Below are 20,913 nucleotides of genomic sequence, written 5' to 3' on the forward strand. Positions count from 1 at the left end.
CTTCAGAATGGGAGAAAATGTTTGCAAATTGTGCCGCAAACATAGGACTGATATCCAGATTCTACAATGATCTCAAACAGCACAACAAGAAAAAAACAAACAATTCCATTAAAAAGTGGGCAAAGGACATGAGCAGACATTCCTCAAAAGAAGACATACAAGTGGCCAGGAAACATACAAAGATGCTCAATATCACTAATCATCAGAGAAATGCAAACTAAAACCACAATGAGGTATCATCTTACACCAGTCAGAATGGCTATTATTAAAAAGTGAAAAAGCAACAGATGTTGTCAAGAATGCAGAGAAAAGGGAACACTTATACACTGTTGGTCGGAATGTAAATTAGTACAACCTCTATGAAAAACAGTTGGGAGATTTCTCAAAGAATTAAAAATAGAACTACCATTCCACTCAGAAATCCCATTACTGGGCTTCTACCCAAAGGAAAAGAAATCATATAAAAAGACACCTGCACACCTGTGTTACTGCAGCACTAGTCACAGTAGCACAGTCATGGAATCAATCTAAATGCCCATCAATGGATGATTGCATAAAGAAAATGCAGTACATATATACCATGGAATACTATGCAGCCATAAGAAAGAATGAAGTCATGTCCTTTGCAGCAACATGAGTAGAGCTGGAGACCATTATCCTAAGTGAACTAACTCAGAAAATCAAATTACCACATGTTCTCACTTATAAGTGGGAACTAAACAATGGATACAGGTAGACGTAAACATGGAAATAATAGAAACTGGGAACTCCAAAGTGGGGGAGGATTGGGGGGTGAGAATTAAAAAAATTACCTATTGAGTACAGTGTTCACTATTTGGGTCATGGGTACACTGAAAGTCCAGATCTCACTATTATGCAATATATCCATGTAACAAACCTGCACATGTACCCTCTGAATCTAAAATTTAAAAATTAAATTAAAATTAAATAAATTATTTTTAAAAATCTAGCTGGGCATAGTGGTTCACGCCTGTAATCCCAGCACTTTGGGAGGCTGAGACGGGTGGATCACTTGAGGTCAGGAGTTTGAGCCCATCCTGGCTAATATGGCGAAACCCTGTCTCTACTAAAAATACAAAAATTAGCTGGGCATGGTGGCATGCGCCTGTAGTCCCAGCTACTCAGGAGGCTGAGGCACAAGAATCGCTTGAAGCCAGGAGGCAGAGCTTGTAATGAGCCAAGATCACGCCACCGCACTCTAGCCTGGGCAACAGAGCGAGACTGTCTCAAAAAAAAAAAAAAAAAAAAAAATCAGATTTCTAACCATAGCTCTATTATATTTGGTAACTGGAAAGTCATCCTGCTTATTTTTTTCATAATTTGCAGCTAGGTGAAACAGGTTTTAAAATGGAATAAGAACTATGAATTCCAATATCTATTATTACTAAAATTGCCAAAATGATAAAACACTAAAATGTAATTGTAAAAGCAGTAAAAAGAAAAGACAAAAACATGAAAAAAAGAAACATTCATACCATGTGTGTTAACATCTTCATAGTTGTTTGAGTAACCCCCAAAACAACTTTTAAATTATATATCTCCTCACATGTTTTTAATTTGGCACCTATAAAATTTTTTAATCATAAATTAAGTAATTGAAAAGATGCAATTTTCAGTGCACTGTATATTGCATATCCTTTAAGTATATTTTTATCATTAACATTTACCTCATTGAATTGGATGAGATACTTGCCATGTAATTTAAAGGACAAAGCCAGTCTTCAGTGTCCAAGTCATGAGCCAAAACAAACTTACACTTAATGTCAGAAAAAGTCTGACTTTGACTTGAAAATGAAAGTGTTAATATGCATTCCTGTGACAATAATCCCATTTCTAAATTCTAACTCTAAGAGAGATGGAGAAGGCACGAGCTTTGTGAGTCTCCCACCTGGATGAAAAAGGCGCCGCCCTCTTTAGTATGTTGTACCCTGGCTAGTTTTGCTTTTGCCCTTGCAGATCTCTTGCGCAGCAGGTATCCAGTTTTTGAATTAGCCACTTGTCCCCCAGAAGATTTTTGTAGCCCAGGACAAAACAAGAGTAAGATTGAGAAAGGGCAGGAAGTACTCCCACATTTTGTACAATAGGACAAGATTAATTATAAGGAGAGGCGAGAAAGGGGAACCAGCAGACCACAGGCTGCTTGCAGGCAGACCAGTTTTAGGAAAGAGTACATGTGGATTTTAACACTGAAAATCAGTTCTCTCTGAATTATTACCCCAGTCTGCATACTTCTTTGAAAGCCTCTATGTACACTTGAGTTGTGTATTCACAGTATAGTGGTACACATAGCTACCTTCCAGCTTGAAGACTCTTGGAGTATTCTAAATCTTATTTAAAAACTCAAAATATTTACAAGGATGAATATGATAACTTCCATTTCTAATTATATAAATGACTAGATATTCAGAGAAAGTCTTCCAGTATAGGTCTAAAAATTATGCATAAAAACTGTTGAATCTTTTAAAATAATTGGCTGAAGCGTTGGGAAAAAAAGTAAAATCTGTATCCTAGATAATAAGAAAGTAAAAATCCTGAGTGTTAAAAGATATGTCAACAAATGGAACAAACATTTGTTTCATTCTTAATAACAGGAATAACTCACATTTACTGAGTAGTTATCATAGGCCAAGTATTATGCTAGATACTTGATATAAAAATATATATCATTATTTTGACTGAGTCTCACTTCTACAGTCCCATGACATAGGGACTTGATATTCCCATTTAATAGATGGTTTGACTAAGGCAAGGATAAATAACCTGTGTGAAATGACTCAGCTTGTTATTGGCAGGGCTGGGCATCCTATCCACTAAGTGATCCCAAAGCCTTTGTTCTTTGAACCACTCCACCATGTTGCACAGGAAGAAAGGCTTTGGGGATGATGCCTGTACTGATTTCTATAAATACTGTCTCTTCTGTCCACTATAGTGTAAGTTACTTTACATCTATAGTAGAGGTCTGTGTTTGCTAACATACCAGGCCTACCAACTACATGCCCTGTATACCAAGAATTTCCCTCCCACTGTGGAAGCAACTTTTGTGACAGTAGAAAGGATGACAGATTATAAAACTGGACTCAGTAGTAATAATCTGCTCGCTAGCCAAGCTCAAACCCTATGTTAAAATAAGAGGATTTTAAAATATATATATATATATATTTTAAAAGATGTAGTGGGTGACTATTCAATATCTGAGCATTCATCAGAAATTAATATTTAAGCAACACACAAGCAGGCTTAATTGCATTTGTGACCTGCTTTCTTATATATTGGGGAGGGTGGAGATGAAAATGGAGAACACACAGTAGTTGCATTTTACTGCCAGAGTGGAACTTTACAATCGCGCCAGGGGACCTTTTGGTAATGTTTGTAATATGCTGCTATTGTGATTTAGGAAAGAAAAATGCTACTGCTGGGCTTTATTTTCAGCGGATTTTTTTAAAACACCAATTAATGCAATCAAATGTAGTACAGGGAAATCTAACTTTTTATTTACATTTCTGGGGGCCGGGAGGGTTTGTTTGTTTTTGTTAACTCCAATCATTTGAGCTGTACAGTATATGGTTTTCCTGGTATTTTCCAAATCAACTCAGTAAGTGATATTTAACAGTGTATGTGAAACTCTCCACATGAGGAAGAGAGAAACAGCCTTGTCACGGGTACCGTTTGTTGGGAAACAAATGATTCCGCCCTTGTTTCACACAGTTTGAAAATAATGACTTTTTGGATTTTAAAACAGTTTGTTAATAAAATGAATCATATCAGTTTTCTTACCCATAAAAGCAAAATTGAAATATGTTATTTCTTCATGAATTACTCAGATTTTTTTAATGCCAAGTTTTGAACGAAATCTTGATGAATTTGAAAACAATAACAACAACGAAAAAAACGAATACCACATTTTTGGCCTTAATGAAACTTTAAAAGGGCCCTAAAATAAACCATCAAAATAACCAAAAAGGCCCACGCTGAAAGTATATTTTTCTAATTTTCTCTTTATTGCTGTTCACTGCCTTAACTAAACATACATTATCAGCACAAGTAGATGGATGATCTCCTATCTTCCTGGGCACAGGGACACAGTAAACTAAGCATCATACACGATTTAACTAAAAACTTGCTCTGATATTGAAATTTAGTTGTTTTCTCTAATCTGGAAGCTAAATCCATATTTGAGCCAGGCTCTCAGTAACTACCCATATCACTTCAAGCAAATCGGTAAAGCTCTTCCTAGGACTTGAGTTACCTGGAGCAAATTGTGTTATTGAGCAGATTAATTGAGAATGGATGTATATAAACCCACACCCACACATTTTGAAAATTGTAAAGGGCTATATAAATACAGTAGTTATTATATTTATCATCATCCTCAATTAGAGATAAGGGGAGGAGAATGTACCATTGTCATAATCTTAGCAACAATAAGAGTCTCCTTTTTATGGGGCCTTCAACAAAAAGGGAGGCATGAGTTTGACTTGTGTAGACACTTCCTTCAACATCTTGTGCTTAAAAGTCAAGTTGGCCTGAACACAAAGTCTGATATTTTGCAGAAGATGAGATCATATTTAGACCTACTCGGGTGAATTAAGGCCATAGTGATTACTTTGATTTGGAATTTCCCTGCTGTTATCAGTTTAAGATAGAATTTCTAATATTTATTTTAAAAGAGAGATGCCCAGATTCTAGGTCCCGTGTGTCACTGGTTGCATTCTTCCCCTTCCTCCTGATGTTCCCTTTGGAGAAGTGTGTAGCTGAATTGTGAGTATCTGGTAGAGGAAGAAGATTCGGACTGAACTACACGAGCCAGGATGCCAGTCTGTCTCTTCATCAATCCCATGCTGTCCTATTGAGAGCAACAGTTATGTCTAATTCTTTGAGAATTATTTTATTTTTAATTCTTTAAAATAGCCCAGGGCAATATTTAATTAAGAAAACTTCTCTTCCCATCCCAGAGAAAAAAAATTTCTTTTGCCTGGGCTTTTTTCTCTAAATATAAGTATCTATGCATGCTGAATTATTGCAATTGGCTGAAAATATGCTAAAATTATTTATTCACTTTATTCTTTTCTGCACATTCAAACAATGCTAATCTCTATTTACCCACTCTTGTTTTAATTTCTGAACTGTCTTTTCTCCTGTATTCTGAGATGAAAACTTTTGTTACTGGTTCAGATCAGACCCTGCATCTCCTATTTTACACAACAATTACAGTTCCACAAAATTATACGAAAGTATTTGCTTTTCTCCAAATTGTCAAATTGAAAAATCCTCATGCTAATCTTTGTCTTTAAGAAACCAAACATTGCTACTGCTTTTCAGAAGCAAGGAAAGGGCAAGGGGAGGCCGTCCCTATAGGCCACCTTCTGTCCTGGACGTTTGTGATTTCCTTACCAAGAATGAAACCAATAAGTGAGCTAAATATGACTTGCTTTCAGAAAGGACATAAACTTCACAGTCCTTGGCATCAGACTTCTACTTAGATTGTTTAAGACAGCATTGGAATTCTGTCCTTATTGTATCACATATCATGCAAGGCAAAACAGAGCCTTTAAATATATACAATGTTTAAGGCCATTGACAGATATTTTAGTGAGATTATGTCAGTAGATTTCCTTTTGTGTTAGGAGAGCCATTATCAGCCTTTATATTGGCACAGTATGCAAATTTTTAATTTTTTAAGTGGATCTTGAATGAGCTGGTTCAGGTTTTAGAAAAATTGTTGTAAAGATAGGGGATGAAAAATGTATTGTGCCCCAAACATCTTTATAATTTGGCATTATAGACTTAGAAATATTTAATAGCTTTACAGAAGTTAATAGAAGGAATTATCATCTGAGAAAGAGCACTCCATAATTATTATGTCTCATTCTTCATTTAACAGATAGACTTATTAACTAATCCATGGTTTTTGTTAGGCCCTTTTTCATAGTCTTTAGCTTTGGTTTTTGACATAACAAAAATACCCAAAGACATCTACTTCTTCATCACACTTCATACCTAAGTAGAAATGAGAACGAAATCTTTCTTACCACAAGTCTTTTGTCTTTCCTTCCTCCCTTCCTCCCTCCCTTCCTTAGTTCCTCCTTCCCTCCCTCCCCTCCTTCCTCTTGCCCTTCTTTCTTCTTCACTCCCTTGCTTCTTCTCTCTTCCCATCACAGAGGATAACAACTCTCTCACTTATATAGCTCTTGATTGACAGAAAACAGCAGAAGGAACTAGAAATGAGTATGATTCATTGATATGCCAGTAACATCTTGGCTTCAGCATACAGTGTCTAGATGTGCTAGTGTATCCAGAATGGTGCCCAAGAGAGGAAAGTAGGTTAGGAACATACTGAGCTGACCGATTTTCCATAATAAGTATGGGGTTACATTTCTAGTAAGCCACACAATTTGGGTTATGCATGCAGTCTCGATTTCTTCCCATACACTCAATTTAGCACCGTATCAGGGAATGATCCAAGTACTTGAAGAAGTACTGTTAGCTATAGGCAGAATAGAATTAAGAAATCAGTGTTTGTTTCTGAATAATTATAACCCCATAAAGGAGCACTCAAGCCCAGTCTCCACAGGGTTTCAGGTAACGGTTTAAGCAAATCATTGGGTTACTGTCATCAAGAGTATCAACGTTCAGCCACTCCATCACAGGTTTTATAATCGGGAAGATTTCCTTCAGATTGACAGCTCAGACCCAATGCTTTACTGAGAATTGGGAAGATTTCCTTCAGATTGACAGCTCAGACCCAAGTGCTTTACCTATCCCCTCTAGGAACACCATCTAGGAAGTTAAATTCCCCATATCTAGAGATAGCTCTATCTTTGTCTCTAGATATGGGAAATTTAACTTCCTATAACCATGTTTTCCAACCTTCCAACAGGTGCATCACATTAACTTAGGCTTCCCTTCCCTAAAAGGAGAAGAAAAGCTTTCAAGGGGTGAGAGAGACTTTAACGGTAGCTGCTTAAGACATAGGGGGATGAGGTGGATTAGAATAAATTCATGCCTTGATTTGTCAGGGAGCAAAGGCATCGCCAGGTTGGCATGGAAATAGAAATAGCTCATTGCGCATCAATAAGAGATCTAGAAAACAGTAACTGCTGTTTTGTTTCCTTGACAACTTAAATGTACTAAGGGAGGAAATAACTTCTTTTTTAAGAGAAGGTTGGTGGGACAGTATAATCTTGGATTCAGGAAGCCTGAATTCTGGTGCTGGCCATGACCATAAGGCTTTTCTGTCATGGGTGTGTTGGTTAATATCTATAGTCTCAGGCCATGCATGGCAGCACACACCTGTAGTCCTGGCTACTCAAGAAGGATTGCCTGAGCCGAGGAGCTTGAGGCTGCAGGGAGCTATGAGCACATACACTGTACTCTAGCCTGGGCAACAGAGCAAGACCCCTTTACTCTAAAAAAAAAAAAAAATCGTATATAGTCTCATTTTTCTCATCTTTTAAGAAATTCCATAGTTAGAGCATCTCCAAGCTCCTTCTAATTTTCATCCAGTGCTCCAGTGTTCAGCCAAATGTATCATGTTGACTCTCCCTTTCTTTTTTCCTCCACTCTCCTCGTTGGTTGCTTCTCCTCAGTTTTACATGGAAAAAAAATGTTCTGGGATCTTTGAAAACACTTAAGCCAAAAAATACAGTTTTGTGAGGTATTTATTAGAGTATCTTTTAATTTAAAAAATTGTCTTTTAATTAAAAAAAAAAAAAAAGCCAAATAGTAGCCAGCCAATTCTTGTGTGCCTTCCCAGTCATGTGTCCCATATCACATTTCAGATTTCTCTAAGCAGTGAGAGTGTTATTTGTTTTTGGAGGGATATTAATTGCTTTATAGTAATTTTAGGCCATCGTCTATTTTTCTTCAAACATAAAAGCTTTATCCAAAATATAGTCTGGAAGAAGACACTGTACATGGATTCATGTGCCGTACATTTATTTTTCTTTTAAGTGTGTTGTTGCTGTATTTTCCTTTGCTAATATATTTTGACACCTTATAGTTGTAACCTGCTGTTCTCTTTAATTGCTTATTGTTATTAATTATATAGTGGTAACGTAGTTGGCTGCTTGAGCCACTTGGCTGTAAAGAAATTCATTTATCATTATTGCTGTTGGAGCTACAGAAAATTGCCAGCATTCTATCCAGAGATGAATGTTGTTGAGTTCACATCCAGTAAAATTTTGAACATGGGTCAAATCTGTAAGTGTTTTCTCTCTGCTGCTTCCCTTTGCTTCTGCTAGTGCTTTGAGTACCTACATTTTCTTTCATCTTTTGTTTCAGTCCTTGATTTGCTGCCCTTTCAGTGAAGTTTATATATTGTTCTCAGCATCCATTTGGTCGCCTGTCCAAAGAATACCTTTTATTTTCTCCTCATACTCCTGACTATAAATTTTCCTTCCTAGAATTTCTGTATAATAAGATTCCTGCCTTTACAACTTTGTTACATGCACATTTCATTTTAAATCATTAAGGCTGATTGGACATTTCTTTAAGCCATGCCTTTCTGTGAAAGGGGTCATCATGCTCTTAAAAAAACCTACAAACCCCTTCTCCTCATTCTATAAATGATCAGCTATATAGCTGTCTGTTGGGATATGCAGGGGCTTGATTCTAGGACCCGCATGTATACCCACATCCCTGCATGCACAAGTCCCGCAGTGTATGTGGAACCCCTATATGCAGGTTTCACATCCCGTGAGTACTATATTTTCAGTCCACATTTGGTTGAAAAAAATCTGCAGATAAGTGGACCCACGCAGTTCTAACCATGTTGTTCCAGGATCAACTGTATTTAGATTCCTAAATTGGAAAACTGCCAGCATACTGAATGACTGAATGAAAGAATGAATGATGTACACATGCAAACATGTGGGCGTCTGTTTACACACATCCAGCTATTTACTGATATCTGTAGTTTCTTTAAAATCTGGGTTTAATTTAGAATACATGACCCCACAGCTGCATGTGCCACAGAACAGCCAGGCCAGAATGCTCCTCTGCCTTCTGGCAGCATGACATTAAATTCACACTAGTTAAGCCAACTTAAATTGAGCCTCCTTGAACCTTCCTAAATAAAACTAGTGGCCTTAATTACAATCAGGCAATTTAAAGGTTATGGAGCTCTAACTAGTACTGCAGTATATCACTTTAATAATGCACAGGCAAATTTCTCTAAGGGGTGGCATCGTTTGATTAGAAGAATTCAAGTTTCACAGCACATTTCCAATAAACTGTTTTTAGAAATCTTATTGCGTTTATTGTGCCATTACCTTTTTTTTTTTTAAATTCTTCAAGGCCAAGTTTCTAAGGTCACACCAATAGAACAATAAAAATGTGACTCATTTGCAAATAGCATGCAGTATTGTGATTTTTGCATTGCTGCTTAATGGTTTTCCTACCATTGCCACAAAGTGAAAAGGAGCAGGATCGAGCCCCTTAGAAATCAGAGAGATTTTGCCCCCCTTAACACCCCCATGTGCCATTGCAGATAGGACTTGTGCTTTTGTGGTGAACTCTGATTCTATTAATAAACAGAATCAGAAGGAGAGAAGATGTCATCTTTGTAATAAGTAATCAATAATATAGTTTCTTAGAAAGATAATTAGCTTTGAAAACACTAGACTTAGTTTCTCATGTAAATCTGTGAGCACTTAAAACCCATGGTTGTCAAGGTCCATAACATTTGCAGAAGCTGTTGAACCTCACTCAGTTTCTTGTGTTTGTTTGATTTGTTTTTGTTGTTTAAAAAATCATCAGCAGTAGCAAGCCGTGCTTTCTAGCAAGGATAAACAGCTTTTCAGTGTGTTTGGAGACTTTCTTCTTCAGATAACTAGTGGCTTTATGCCAAGAAGAAGACAAAAAAAAAAAAAAAAAACAGAAATAAAGAAAGAAAAGGTCCTGACTCTTGCCATAAACTCAGCACAGCAACAGGAAAACATGCCTGATGAGTGCCGTGTCCAGCACATGGCTCGTGTTGCGGGGACCCCGCTGTGTGGAATTAATATTGACTCTTGCACTGTCTCAGTTCTCAAAGATGTTTTCCCAGTAGATTAAACTTTAAAGCAGGTTACATTTAGTTTATGCTGCATGAACTATCCTCTTTCGATCTTACCAATTTGTGGGGGTTTTGTACAGTACTCAAAGGTAAATATACCTGTATTTCCACTACTGCCGGAAGTCCCAGATGTAAGGGCATTAATAGAAGGTATTTGATATCAAACAAGAGACATTTTAAACAAAGAGTATAATAAGTACACACATCCGATGTAACCAATTGGTTAAAAGAATGGAGCTTTGTAACATGAGAATACAGACAATTAATAAAAATTGTTTATGGATCATGGATGTGTGGTATAGAGCCTTCTCTATGTCTTGGGACAAATAAAAGGCAATTATCCCTTCTTTGATATGGCACTTTCTGGTATTTCAGATACAAGATACATCATAATATTTTTCTTCTGGAAATAAGGGATAAGTTTTGACTCATCAATTTCTTGCCAGGGATAAGTTGGCAAAGTAGATAGCTACTTTGCTAATGCTTTATTTGCCAGAATATTTTCATCTTATTTCGGGAAATAATGAAGCCGAGCACTGCTAAGGTAGATTTTGCTAGTCCACTGTGTTATATGCACAGAGCTTAATGCACAAGGGAATGGAGCAAAATTTTGAAACTCAACTGACAAACAATAGATACTGTTTTGCCATCATTCTTGGCATTTTATTCTAATGAAATTAAATCTAGGATTTGCTAAGTAGTTATTTCCCATGAATTCAATAAATATTTATTGAGTTCCAGCTATGAGCCATGCATGTACTGTTCTAGGTACTTCGTGTACATCAGTGAGCAAAACAGACAAACACCCTTGCCCTCCTGGAACTTGCACTGTAGCAAGAATAGGTGAAAACCCCAAACTTAGTTCTCAGCACTCTCATGGCATTGAGATGGTCTGGGTTGCCACCCACCACTCTTTGTAGGCAAGGCAAAAACTGAAATGCATTGCCGAATTGGAAACACTGCTGTCTTCAATCATTCCATTCATCTAGTCTGTTATGTGAAATGGACACAAATGTTTTATACTTGTATTTGCATGCTCACAAACTGTCTTTCAAGTCAGATAACAGAACAGCACTAACGATTAGGTGGCAAAAAATTTTTGAAAGAAAAAAATGTACGCTCCTATATTCAAGTGGGTATAAATGAGGGGGAAAACTGACTGTTCAAGTGAACTGGATCCTTTTCAGTGGAACACAGTGGCATATACTGAAGTCAGAGCGTTACACAACATCCAAGTTGTTTAAAAGCAACTCCAATATCTAATCAAACCTGGAGGACATACTTCAGACTTAGTTGGTCTCAGTCCTCACTCCCGTCCTTATCCCTGCCCTTGCCTTTTCCAGAATATTTGCTAAGAAACATCCACTACTTTCTTCTTTTCTTGGTTAACAATCTTTTTCTTGGAACTGGGAGAGGAGAAATCAAAGTGAGTTTATCAGTGCCCTTCCAAAACTGGTGTTTGCTGTTTGTTTGTTTTAATTAAAAAAAAAACTTGAGGGCAAAGTTTTGCCTTTAAAGCTATCTGTAGGCACCATGTTTTCTCTGAGACTTCAGCTGTGGGGTCCATGTTAGATTCAGAATGTAAAGAAGAAAAGAAAGAACTAGAGGAGCTAATGTACTGGCCAGGTTTGAAAGGCACTGTAGTCTGTGCGGTTATCCCCATGCCCTACTTGTGCCAAAATACCACTGCTGAGCCCCCACAGTTGAAGGAAAGCTACCTTTTTGGTGGGCTATTTGTTTTACTGTTTATTGTTTGAACAACATCCCAATGTTTTCTCCTACATGAGAATATTCTAATAAGTACTTCACACAACCTATAATAATAGCCAAGGAATTGGACGATATTGCATCTCAGAGCATCTGAACTCCCACTGCCTGCCTCTCCTCTCCCTACCCACCTGGACCTCCTGCTAGTTTCCAAGCTGCTGGTGTTTATGGGGCTCTAGGCAGCCCCTGGGCTCTTTAAAATCTGCTGGGTACCATGCAGCCTACCCCAGTTGAATCATTTCCTGCTCCAGCCCTGCTGATAATGAGAAGTTCAAGGCAGGAAATAACAGTGGCAATATCAGTGGCTTTGCTTATAAAGTCCAAAAGCATTGTAACCTTTAGACCATTGGCTGAAAACAGCCAGTAACTGAGTTAAGGTAAGCTTGCACTTGTAGATCTCCCGGAAGTGAGATTCTGACTGAGGCACACAGGAGGTGTATCCTGCGGCTCTTCTTGAGATACCTAAGGGTTAGGCAACTTTGTGCACGCAGTCAGGGTCCAGGAACCTGGAGCTCATTTCCTCATGCCCCAGTGTCCTTTTCCTCTTATTGTAAGAGTCTCATGCCTGTGTCTCCTGTTCCTCTCTCATGTGGCATAGAAATACTGACAGTGGCAGACACTCCCATATTGCCAGTGACAAAACTCCTAGAAGGTGCTAGCGTCGGTCTTCAGGCATTCATTTTCATGGCAACCTGTTCAAAATAAATAAATAAATAAGGGCAGAACTTTTTAACTGGTATGAGAAAAAACGTTCACACAATATTCAGTACTCTGAAATTCTGCCTTACGTTGGGGGCTTAATGACTAATCTACTGGCAGACTTTGAAGCCTAAGTCATAGTCTCCATTGCCAAATTAGCACCTCAGTGTGTTTATGTTACAGTCGTGAAATATGTGCTGTATATAATACAACAAATGATCGTGGCCGAGTGCTATGGCCCTAGAAAGAATGTGATGGCTGTGTGCATGGCAAATTACACTGCAGTCTGCCTATTTTTCTACTCCTGGTTTCTAGGGCGAGCCAACGTAGCCGAGGGGTGAGTTTTGTCATGTATGGCTTTTCTTTGTTACTCCTCGGACCCTTAGCTTATAAATGTGTGCTTGGAAATTAACTCAGGGAAGAGGAGAAGCAAAGTAAAGAGTTGGGGGTTGGGAATTGGGTTAGGGCATAGTTTTCTTGGATTTAAAAATATATGTGAGGATATAGTGGTAACACACATTCGAACTGGATAAGTTACAACTGTAGGGCATTTGATTCCTCTGTTTGGATTCTGAGGGCAGAGTTTACTCCCACTCAGATCAGAGCTTTTAAGTATGGCCCTGGCCACATGATGATATAGCAGGAAGGGTTTATATCTGTGGACTTTAGCCTATAGATTTATGCAGTGGAAGAGGCTGGAGGATCCTTCTGGCCAGTCTCGAGGGTAAAAGGGAGAAGGAGTTCTACTTATAAACTGTTACAAATTGGCCCTCAGTAATGGCTGTAGTGTTGATCAGACGGTATAAGGGGTCCCCCAGTGATTCCTGGGATAACAGCTGTATGTAAGTCAGCCACTGAACATTTGCTTGTAGCCACTCTAGATTTTTGTTTTTATTGAAGGAAAAGGAGTATAAACATGGGACACACAGTCTGGAGGCTGCTTAAAGGGTTTCTCTTGTTTAAAGCTTATATTGAAATGTCAGTGTCTTGTGTTAAACTAACAATTGCCACCTTGGAGCTCACAATTTAAACCTGTGCTTGAGCATCCAAATGGTAACTAATATTTCTTCTGTTATAAAACAGGCTAATAAATAGTTACGTAGGTCCAGGTTGTATAAATTGGAGGCATAGAAGTTGTCATTCGTCTTTGAACTGGCTTTAGACAAGCAGATGGTTTTCTTAGAGCACAAAATTTTGTAAGTGATTATCACGTTTCCTACTAAGTCAGGGAGGTTGTAGTCCAATTATGTATGCAGACGCTTTCCTTTGAAACATTTAATATTGGAGTAAATATTTACATTAGCATCAGTCTCTTTTATGTAGACTTGATTCCTGTTTACATTTATGTTCACAGTTAAATGAAGATTAACAAATGGAAATAATTATTTTAGCTGAAATTTCTATACATGTGAAATGATTTCTCAATTATGCTTAGAGTAGCTTTGGTCATGCCTTCCAGTGGGTGACCAAGACAGGAAGTTGCTGGCTTCCAGCATGTTCTCAATGGTAAAGGTCCCACTCTGACATTGGACCCCCATTGCTAGGCACATACACTTCCCTCAGTATCCAACAGAGAGGGGCATTCCGTGTGTTCTGGAAAGATACAGGCTCATACAGAAAGCTCCATGTTTGCTCATATAGCTAAATTGCATTCTGATACTTCTTTCTCTCTTTCCTCTTGCTAACTTTTGTTTTTGCACATAGTGGGCTAGAAAACTTTTAAGTTTAATTGGGCAAAACTGGAGTTTTTCTATACTTCATAATATTACTCATTTCCTATCTAACTTTTTAGCTAGCAAAATTTCAGTGTTGTAATCAATCTTCATTAATAGGGTATAGAAAGGGTAGGTTTTTTCCTCTGTCTTTTAATTTCAAAGTAACCTACAAGGCAAATTGTGCTCATTGTAGAAAATCTGGAGACTATAGATAAGCAAAAAGGAGAAGAAAAATCTAGAAGTTTCATTCGAAGATCCCATCTATAATTCTTAATTAAAAAATAGGGCTGTACTAGCCTATTATATCCTTAATGGAATATTGTAATGGTTATTAAATCAATTGACTCTGAATCTCTTTTTAATAAATGAGTCAGCCGGTATTATCCAATTACTGTCAGCTGCTACCTTTCCAGAGAGCAGAAATGGTTATTTTGATTGAATTTGTTAAGCTTTTTGGCACCTTTAGGAAGAGGAGGGGGAAAGGCACAATTCAGGTTATGCTTTGTGGGCAGAATCCTGAGTAGGGATGCTGATAGTATCACATCAAGAACACTGGCTTTAAAATAAAACAGCAGTTACATTTACTGTTCTTTACTACCTAATACCAGATAGGGGAAGAAAGGAGAGAAGCTCAGTTTTGAAAAGAAATGGGGTTGAACTCAGCCAGATCCCCCCCCAATTCTAAGGGTTTTCAGAAATTCTTTGAAAAGTCAGACATGGCTGTCAGCCATACAAAGGTAAATGTGGAATTAGAAGAGAAGAGTTAAGGACTCTGAATAAGGATAAACTTTTGGAATTCTTATTATAAGTAAGTTTTGTTTTCTGTTACCACCTGTGCTGCCCTCAATTAAAAAAAATACAGAATGAATTATATTAACAAGTTGTAAGAATGTTTTGTGTTACTATCTCTCTTTCTCATTATACATTTGAGCTTGAGGTGATAAGCCAGTGTGAAGATGGGGGGATTAGGGCAGTGAACAAAGGTGAGAGAAAAGGGGGGACTCTCAACATCTACCTAAGAGCGTATTGGCTTTTGCTCATCTTATAATGTGCTGTGTAACAATTCCTATATATTTTCTCTCCTGTGGAAATAACTAGGAGATCAGTTTATTGGGAAAGACCTCACGGTGTAACTTAAAAATAAAAGGCAGGTAGAACTTCCCACTTTTTTTTGTTAACATTACAATGGACTTTTAAGCTATAAAAAGAGTTCTGAAAATGCTAGATGTGATTGTTACTGTTGCTGTCACTTAGTGCTTTCACAAATAAAAGACAGAATATGTAGAAAATAAGTATGCACTAATAAGGCGCAAATACCTTTATGCCTGCGTATCACCTTTTTGTGAATTCACTTGACCGAATTTGGGTTATTTAACATTTTGGGATGCAACTTCTCTTTTCTTTGGGTAAGAAATACATAAAAATGAATGAGTACATTTTCCTTGCACTCATGTACATGCGTCTTATTTATTTTTCCTTCTCTTATTTTTCCAAACAAAATACTCATAGTCAAGAAAGATAATATTACATTACAGAGCATCCTAATGTGCATAATTCACTTTATGTTCATGTGACAGTCAATCGTTATCCCCAGGAAAACCTGCCAGATCTATTATGTTACATCACACCTATTGCAAGTTTTAAAATTCTGGAACAGGTGTATATCAGCTTATATCCATAGGCCATCTCTTGGTTCTTGTGCAAAACCCACATAATTTTAAAAGGAGATGAAAACCCTTAGTAACCTTCTTACTATTCAAAATAAAGGTATGTAGCATTAAGGAAATAGAGAACTTTTAAAGTTAGCAAGTATTTCTGAAGATTAACTTGCCAATCCAATTTCTTACAATAAATAGTGTTTTTTATATTTCTTAACGTCTAAAATCTGGAAATTTTTTGGTGACTTCAGGATTTAAAAAAAAGAAAGAAACAGATGAAAAAACCCTTGATCTTATATAATCCCTAAAGCTTTTTGTATAACCCCTTGTCATGTCAGTATGCACAATTAAACTCCTTCTTACATAATTATAATCAAGGAATTTACTGTGCCACCCAGATACAGAGTAGGTTTTTATCTCTTGTGAAATGTAGACAGTACTGGGTGGCTTAATTAGTGCTTTGCTTCTCTTTTTACAAATTCCAATCCTCTGCTTCTAAAGACTCATACTTGTATGTGAAGAAAGATTAGGAATACAAATAGAGTGATTTTACTCCTAGTTAGCTAATAATAACTCACTTTGTAATTGGGACTTGGTATTGCCAGTAATATCAGCTGGCGAAGGACTTACACATGCATATTGTCTTTGAATGAAAGCAAATAACTGCATTGTAGACTTGTTACCCTTATACTGTGACGACGTCTTTCATTCCCTAGACCTAGAATATCTTAGTAGCGTTTTTTAATCTTTGCTAATAGGAGAATATAAAAGTATAATGTGATAACAAGTCAGGTTAAAGTGCAGCCTCTACCCTTTAATAAGTAGTCTTGGAAGTAGTGGATGTGTGCCCCACCATATCTACTAAGATATGGCCCCTGAAGACAGAGTGCCCAGGTTTGAATCTAGACTGCCTGCGTTCAAGTTCTGGCTCTTCCAATTATGAGTCCTTGTGACTCAGAGCAAAGTTACTTAAACTCTCTGTGCCTCATTTTTCTCATCTGTGAAATGAGACTAATAGTAGTTTTTCTCATAGGGTTTAAGGGCAATTAAATGAATTCGTGTCTCTGAGCAGTTCTGAAACACAGCAAACACTAAGTCAGTGTCAGCTAGGCTGCGAGCTCTAGTGCCCCTAGTTTTTTATATCTTACAATTGCACAATGAAATAAGTTAGGGTAATCCTTACATTTTAAATCCTTAAATTTTAAATTTTAACTTTAAATGTTTAAAATCCATAAATGTTTAAAATAAGTGTCTATGTGTAACAAAACTCTCCACTTTATATAGCAATGTTATGACATCAAAATATTTTTCTGCCCTCTCGTTCTTAAGATATCCAAAAAAATTCAGGGCTAGTCAAGTGAGCCTGGAGGTCACAAAAGTGCTTTGGAGAAACAGAGGCAGAGTCTGGTTCTGGGGGTAAAATTGAAACTGCCTTGCAGAGTTAAGGGAGAGATGAACTAGGAAGACTATGGGAGACTAGAGGTGCGAAGCAGAGAAAAGGGCATTTGTAAGAGACTGTCCTATTGATGATACTTCAAAATTGCCAGAAATTCTTGGAAACAGAAAAAGATAGTTTGATCAACAGAATACTGCTGAAGACCTATGGTTAGAAACAGACACTTCCAGGACCTTCTAGATAAGCCAGAGGAGAATCACTGAGGAAGAAGCTGTCCACACTCTTTTATTTTAGGACTTTGGAAATACAGAGCCCAGAATATCATGGTAATTAGAGAAAAAGAAATGCCTCATTATTGACATATCAATTATATTTTAAAAGTTTAATAAAATGCATTAGCCCTAAGATAAAATCTGACTTCCGATTATCTTTGGATTTTAAATTCCAGAACTGTTTTAAATTGATATAAACTCATGAATAATGTGAAATAACCAGAAACCATATATGCTACTACATATGTATATTAGGTGATGGAAATAGTTTAATATATGCAATTAAAGATAACTCTCTAGTGTATTAAAGATAAGACAGGTTTTCACCATTTCTGTTCATGTGTTTTCCTTGGCAGATGAAGGACTGAACCATGAATGCAAACTCTGCAGCCAGACCTTTGACTCTCCTGCCAAACTCCAGTGCCACCTGATAGAGCACAGCTTTGAAGGGATGGGAGGCACCTTCAAGTGTCCAGTCTGCTTTACAGGTGGGAAGATTATTTCAGGAAGACACAGGAGAGGCTGATGGCCACATCATGTCTTTCCTACCAAAGCATTACTTCCCACTGCTGTGGCCTTTTACAGACATGACTTCAGTTCAATTTGGGGGGAAGATGTTTGATTTCTGCTTTATTAGCATTATTGATCGCAGCCTACTTAAAGGCTCACATGAGCAGGAAGGTTAACTGTCAGGATGAACAAATGGCATTTCAAGTTCTCTCAGAAGTTTGCACTTTTCCATTTGGAAAACTACATACATGTTGTGTTCACTTTTTTTTTTTTTTCTCTCGATGTTAAAGGTTACCACGGGTAAGGCTCCCTGCACAGAGCTGCTTTTTAATGACAAGATGTTCAACTAAAAGTGCAGCCTTGTTGTCAGCACATGTCTGCTACTTAAACATGGAGAATTTCATAACATTCTCCACCAGAAATACAAACTGTTAAAACTCACCCCAAATTATCTGACATAGAAAACAGATTAGATGAGGCATTTATTGCCTATGAAATTGGATTTTTAGAGTAGAAGTTGATCTCCATTTACACTTTTAAGAAGAAACTTTTTAACAGATATGATAGCATTACAGTTTTTAGCAGGAAAAAAAAAAGTAAATCTGAAACTTTCATTTGAAGCCCTTGGGGGTTGAAATGTGATCACACACATTTCTGGTATTCCCCTAACAATGACAAAGTTATTTTAGAAAATCCTCTGTGATTATTTTGCATGTGTTTTGGACTCAGTGGTTAAGCCCCTCAAGCTATGTTGCCTTTTTATTTGTTGGAGGAGGGGGAATATATCCTTCTCTCAAAATTGACTTCTTTGTTTGCAGAGCAAAATTCCAAGCATTGATTATTTACCTTCACTGAACTCAGCCTATAGATTTCTGTTCTGTGATAAAATAAAAGGAGAGGGGCCATGTTCATTGTACAGTTAGCACAATTACTACCTGGTACGTTGATGGCTCTGCCTTCAACAGTTGCCTGTTTGGCTCCTTCATTCAATAATTCCATCAGCCACTTTTCATCCTTCTTTTGGAACTCTTTTTATTCTTCCAGGTTTATACTTAAAAACATATACTGCTGTGGTTTACCATCAGTAGTATATATCTTAAGATACAATGAGTCAAGAGTCTGGGTTCTTTATAAAAGCTTGTGGTCTTCGTAAAGGAGGACTGGGTCATAGGTCACCTCACAACTAAGACCCCTAATAAAATAGGTCTTTCATGTTGTAGCCAGAAGCCTCATAAAATGTGTTGAGTTATATGCAGATGAGCTGCAAATCTGTGTAAAAACCTCATTTCTTCTTGTTGATATGGATAAAGAGACAAAAATGCATTAATTGTACACAGTCTGCATTTTCTCTGCAGACAGACCTGAATTGTTTTAGTATATCTTGAAGTAATTTAGAGAAAACAATTTTGTTAAAACCCTTCCAATATAAAGTGTGTTAGGTGGGAAAGGAAATCTGAGCAGTTTTTTTAAGGTAATGAGAAATGCGATTAAAATGTATGACTCACAAGAACAATATTCTAATATTTTAGGTTGGCTGGCAATTAGAATAATTTTAATGATTAGAATGGAGTCAAAGTCAAATGCCAACATCTTTAATAAATCCTTTCCCTGCCTATACAGATTAATATTGTAGATGCAAACTTTTTTAGGTCACAGTGCACCAGGCATCCATCAGAAGTCAGTTCTGCCAACCCAAACACTGCCTCTGGCATATACAATTTAATTATTAATAGTATGTCTCCTAGGTAAACTGTTACACAGTCTTAGGGCCTTGTTTTGTAGTCATTAAAATTGAACATGTTTATATTATTGAAACCCTTGCATTCAGTGTGTAGGCTGAGTTGATCTTAAAGTATCCAAAGAGAATTTACCTGCCATTCTGTTTCACATTTATAGACAGTGCCCCAGAGTAGCTGTGGGATATGATTTTTAGCATTAACACATTTAAATAGAGAACTGTTTGCTAGCTATAACTTTAGGCAAACACAATAAACAGGGTTTTGGCATCTATGATTTCTTAACCTGTGGGTTGCTGAGAAATAGGAGTCATTTCTGTTGAGACAGAGCTATGCATTTGACAGTTTTCGGCTTTATTTTTTAAAGATTTATAGGGAGCAGGGCCTCCATAAACCTTTACTTTGGAGCTGTTTGGGTTGAATTAGGTGCTCTGTAGAGTGCATCTTAACAAAAGCCAGAGACCCAACCATGAGCACATGTGACTCAGCTCTCCCCAGGTCTCCAGCAGTAAGTCACACCTGGGAGGCGTGCTGTTCACGCGGAGTCATTGACTGAGGGCATTTCGGAAACAAAATAACCCAAGTTCACCGTTCTTTTATCATTTCAGTATTTGTTCAAGCAAACAAGTTGCAGCAGCATATTTTCTCTGCCCATGGACAAGAAGACAAGATCTATGACTGTACACAATGTCCACAGAAGTTTTTCTTCCAAACAGAGCTGCAGGTAATGTCCTCATGAAGAGGACTGGGATTGAACTCAGTTGCTATTCTTATAGGAAACAGGGGCATTTTAAATCTGGATTCACAGTATCACTCACCCTGGGCCACCATGATGCTTTGTGTGTATTGGGGCAAAGGGAAAATTAGAGCCTGGATTAATAGACACCAAAGTAATTTTGCCTCTGGCTGCTGTCAATCATAAAAAGAACTAGAACAGACCTATAATTGGACCTTCTGACCCAGTGTGATAGACTTAGGGGTCAGGTTTATTGGACTGTGGGATCGTTCACCTCGCTTGTCATGACTCATTCTCCCAAATCCTGTTTTATTCATGTTCTGTTCCCACTGGGCTCCAAGCTGGGTGG

At 37.4% G+C, this 20,913-nt stretch overlaps 1 protein-coding gene across 4 annotated transcripts in view; it reads left to right on the plus strand.

Annotated features, from left to right (window-relative positions):
- ZNF521 (zinc finger protein 521) overlaps positions 1–20,913 on the plus strand; it is a 294,684-nt gene that overhangs the window by 246,888 nt on the left and 26,883 nt on the right. For all 4 annotated transcript variants that reach the window (XM_033178089.1, XM_033178086.1, XM_033178088.1 and 1 more), the window contains 2 exons: positions 17,939–18,070; positions 20,437–20,552. In XM_033178089.1, coding sequence (XP_033033980.1) covers positions 17,939–18,070; positions 20,437–20,552 — 248 coding nt within the window. The remainder of the gene's footprint in view (positions 1–17,938; positions 18,071–20,436; positions 20,553–20,913) is intronic.

Source organism: Trachypithecus francoisi, unplaced genomic scaffold (assembly GCF_009764315.1).
Source record: "Trachypithecus francoisi isolate TF-2019V2 unplaced genomic scaffold, Tfra_2.0 Lachesis_group19, whole genome shotgun sequence".
Lineage (NCBI taxonomy): Eukaryota > Metazoa > Chordata > Mammalia > Primates > Cercopithecidae > Trachypithecus > Trachypithecus francoisi.